At 30.3% G+C, this 3,196-nt stretch overlaps 1 protein-coding gene across 1 annotated transcript in view; it reads left to right on the top strand.

The window, feature by feature from the left end:
* The window catches only part of LOC105626722 (ATP-binding cassette sub-family G member 1), a 25,198-nt gene that overhangs the window by 9,989 nt on the left and 12,013 nt on the right, over positions 1 to 3,196 (top strand). The window contains exon 2 of the mRNA XM_012208019.1: positions 490 to 607. Coding sequence (XP_012063409.1) covers positions 490 to 607 — 118 coding nt within the window. The remainder of the gene's footprint in view (positions 1 to 489; positions 608 to 3,196) is intronic.

The following is a 3,196-nucleotide window of genomic DNA, read 5'->3' as shown; positions in this document are numbered from 1 at the left end:
TATATATGTATATCTTATAATTACATTCTATATTTATAGGATATGTAGGATAAAATAAAATTGCAAGGCTAACTCCAATGGAATATTTTATATTCTATTTCCTTTTACAAAATATTTTCTTAATTTTTTATATAGTCCTCATATGTCTTTTACTTTCGCATAATTAAGATGTCGTGATTCAAGTCAGTGACTCTAAAAGCAGCCTTGAATAAAATGATGATTGATGATGATTGATAAAATGATTTCACATAAAACAAGCCCTAGTCTATTGAATAAATTTTGTGATCGACGTAATCCAAGGATGTTAAATGTTACATATTCCGTAATACGTATTCACGTCATACTTTACCTCTCGCACACTCTTTATCTCTCGTACGAATTGAGCTATAAAAGGAATATCATATCCGAAGCAAGTTAACAATGAATCATTGTGCATTGAATGCACAATGTGCAATGATGCAATCATATAATTGCGATCTCGTGTTATAGGCGAGAAGGAAATTCTGCACGGCATAAGTGGCGAATTTAAGTCCGGCGAATTAGTGGCTATTATGGGTCCGTCCGGAGCTGGAAAGTCGACGTTGCTGAATGCACTTGCTGGTTTCACGTAAGTACCATAAAGACGTGAAGATTACTTCTTAAATATATGCTTTAAACTTGACACATCCATAGATCGTCTAGTTTGGAAATTTATTCCTTTTTGCGCGTATTTCATCTATACATATTCTCTTATTATGTATAGATTTCTTAGCATACTTAGCATATTTACTGAATGATTCAATCATACACTTTTTTTATTTTCACTTGCACATCTCTCATGAATGAGTCAAGGGTTAAAATGCCTTCCATTAGGTGGGGGTACGCAGTATAGAAAGAACTTGACTTTTAATACGATAACGTCTTGACTCATAATCTCAATATTTGTGCTTGTAAATGATATCTGATAAATACCATGGAACATAGTTCTCCAAAGACTTTAGTCTTTAGAATGTAGAACGTTCTGTGAACAATTTTAGAACGTCTCTTGGAGAACTATTATATGTTGTGCGTGTGTATAAATTTCGATTATGAAAATTAAAAAAAGAAAGTTTTAGAGAGCGTTGTATCTAATATTTAATTCATTATTTTTCTGTTTCGTCGCGAAATCAAAATATTAAAATAAAAAACATTAGAAGACACATATTGTCGATTACGTGGTTGCATTCAGCAAAGAAAACTGCTCATTAAGCACTTATTGAGCGGTTTTTTTTTGCTGAACCTAGCCATTCAGTATCAAACTAAGAGTTTTTATAGAAGAACGACTTTGTAGGGCCACAATCAAAAACGCCGATCCGTTCATACGGAGTTACAGAAAAGAGTCGCGAATGTTCATTTTTCTATAGCGCTACAGAATATAGCTTTGTATGAACGGATCGATGTGTACAAAAGGTTTGTTCGCGTCGCACATTCCAACATGCTCCAACATGTTCCTATAGCTCCTACTCACTCTAACATCTCTATAATAAACGCGTTTGAGTGAGGAGCTATGGTTGGAAGAAGTAGAAGCATGTTGGAGCATGCGACGCAAATAAATCTAATGCGTGGTCTACAATGTCAATATCAGTAATGGAGGTTATAAGAGTAAATATTGACCAATCACAATCGATTATTCTTCTCATATTCAACTGTGATTGGTCACTTTGTTATTCTTACAGCCTCATTACTGCTACTGCCATTGTAGATGCATAAAGTCGTTTATCTATAGGAGTCTTAACTAATGCGAAAGACAAACTCGATTTGCTGTGAATTGTCTGAGGTTTGAAAACAACAAAAACAAATAACGTGTAACATTACATTAATTGCAAGCAACATTAAACTAAATGCGAGAACTTTGAACCGTTTAATTCCAAGCTATTCGCTAAAAATGATTTGCTGATTCATAACTCATTGTGGAAACAGAATTTTTTTTTTCAGAAATTATAGTTTTTTTACACTATAGTATAATATCATTATAGTATAATATCATCGTAAATAATTATATACCTGTAAGAGTAACACAATGAAGTAATTTATATTACTTATCGTGAAATTAAGTATTCAAGCTAAATTACTTAATTAATCACGCACACGTATTAGAACGCATCATGTACGTGGCGAGTGGTCGCTATTTTTTTCTACAATCTCAATGTAATTGACATTATATATTTGACGCGAGCACTGTTTTTTACGTTGACTCCCAAGGAAATTATTTTCTGCTTGAAAATATATTCTAATCGCGCTTTTACTAATTGCATTAATTCAAATGTCACAGAAATTAGTTAGTGTTATGTGCATGAATATCACTTCAAAATGAATAATATCTCATATTGTGTGTATGTGTTTTATAAATTATATTTATTGATATGATTAATATTGTATTTATGATTATTTAAAAACATGCTTAATCTGTAAATATTTTTTAAATTTGATTCGTTTTTTATAATCTTTGAATTCTTTTACATCATTTTTACGCTATAATTAATTTACGGTATAGCAGAGTATTATAAATATTTATGCTGGATTTTAAAATTTTCTGTCTGAATTTTCTGTTTGATAAACTTTTTGAATATTTATTATTCTATAGATATTTTAACTAAAAAAACGATAATCAACCGATATAAATCAACAAAAGATGTTTAAATAAAATAAATTAAAATGACATTTATTATATTACGAAAGTAAATACATATATACGTTTCGACTCTTAGTTCGGATCCTCATCAGTACAATTAATCGCACAATATCAAATTATTCGGAAAAATTATTCGCATGAAAGAGAATGTTCTAATACATGGATTAATGGTCAACTATTTGAACAATTTGATGACAAAAAAATTCGACAAGTGAACATCTAATAGTTTGACTATTAATCCATGTATTACAGCATTCTCTTTCATGCGTTTTTCCGAATAATTTGGTATTGTGTGATTAATTGCATTGCTGAGGACCTGAACAGAGGATCGAAATATATAATTATATACATGTATTTACTTTCTTAATAAATGGCGTTTCAATTTACATTCGAATTTATATTCTGTATTGCAATGTCTCATATCGGCATTGCTCATCGGTTTAAATTTAATTAGTTGAGCCTATTTCATTTATTAATTTAGATATTTTAACGTTGCAATTTTTTATTGTGCAATTATTATAATAAACAATTATGATGAATAATATC

Source organism: Atta cephalotes (assembly GCF_000143395.1).
Source record: "Atta cephalotes unplaced genomic scaffold scaffold00006, whole genome shotgun sequence".
Lineage (NCBI taxonomy): Eukaryota > Metazoa > Arthropoda > Insecta > Hymenoptera > Formicidae > Atta > Atta cephalotes.
Note: the sequence above shows the minus strand (reverse complement) of the source record. Positions and strands in the feature narration are given on the sequence as shown.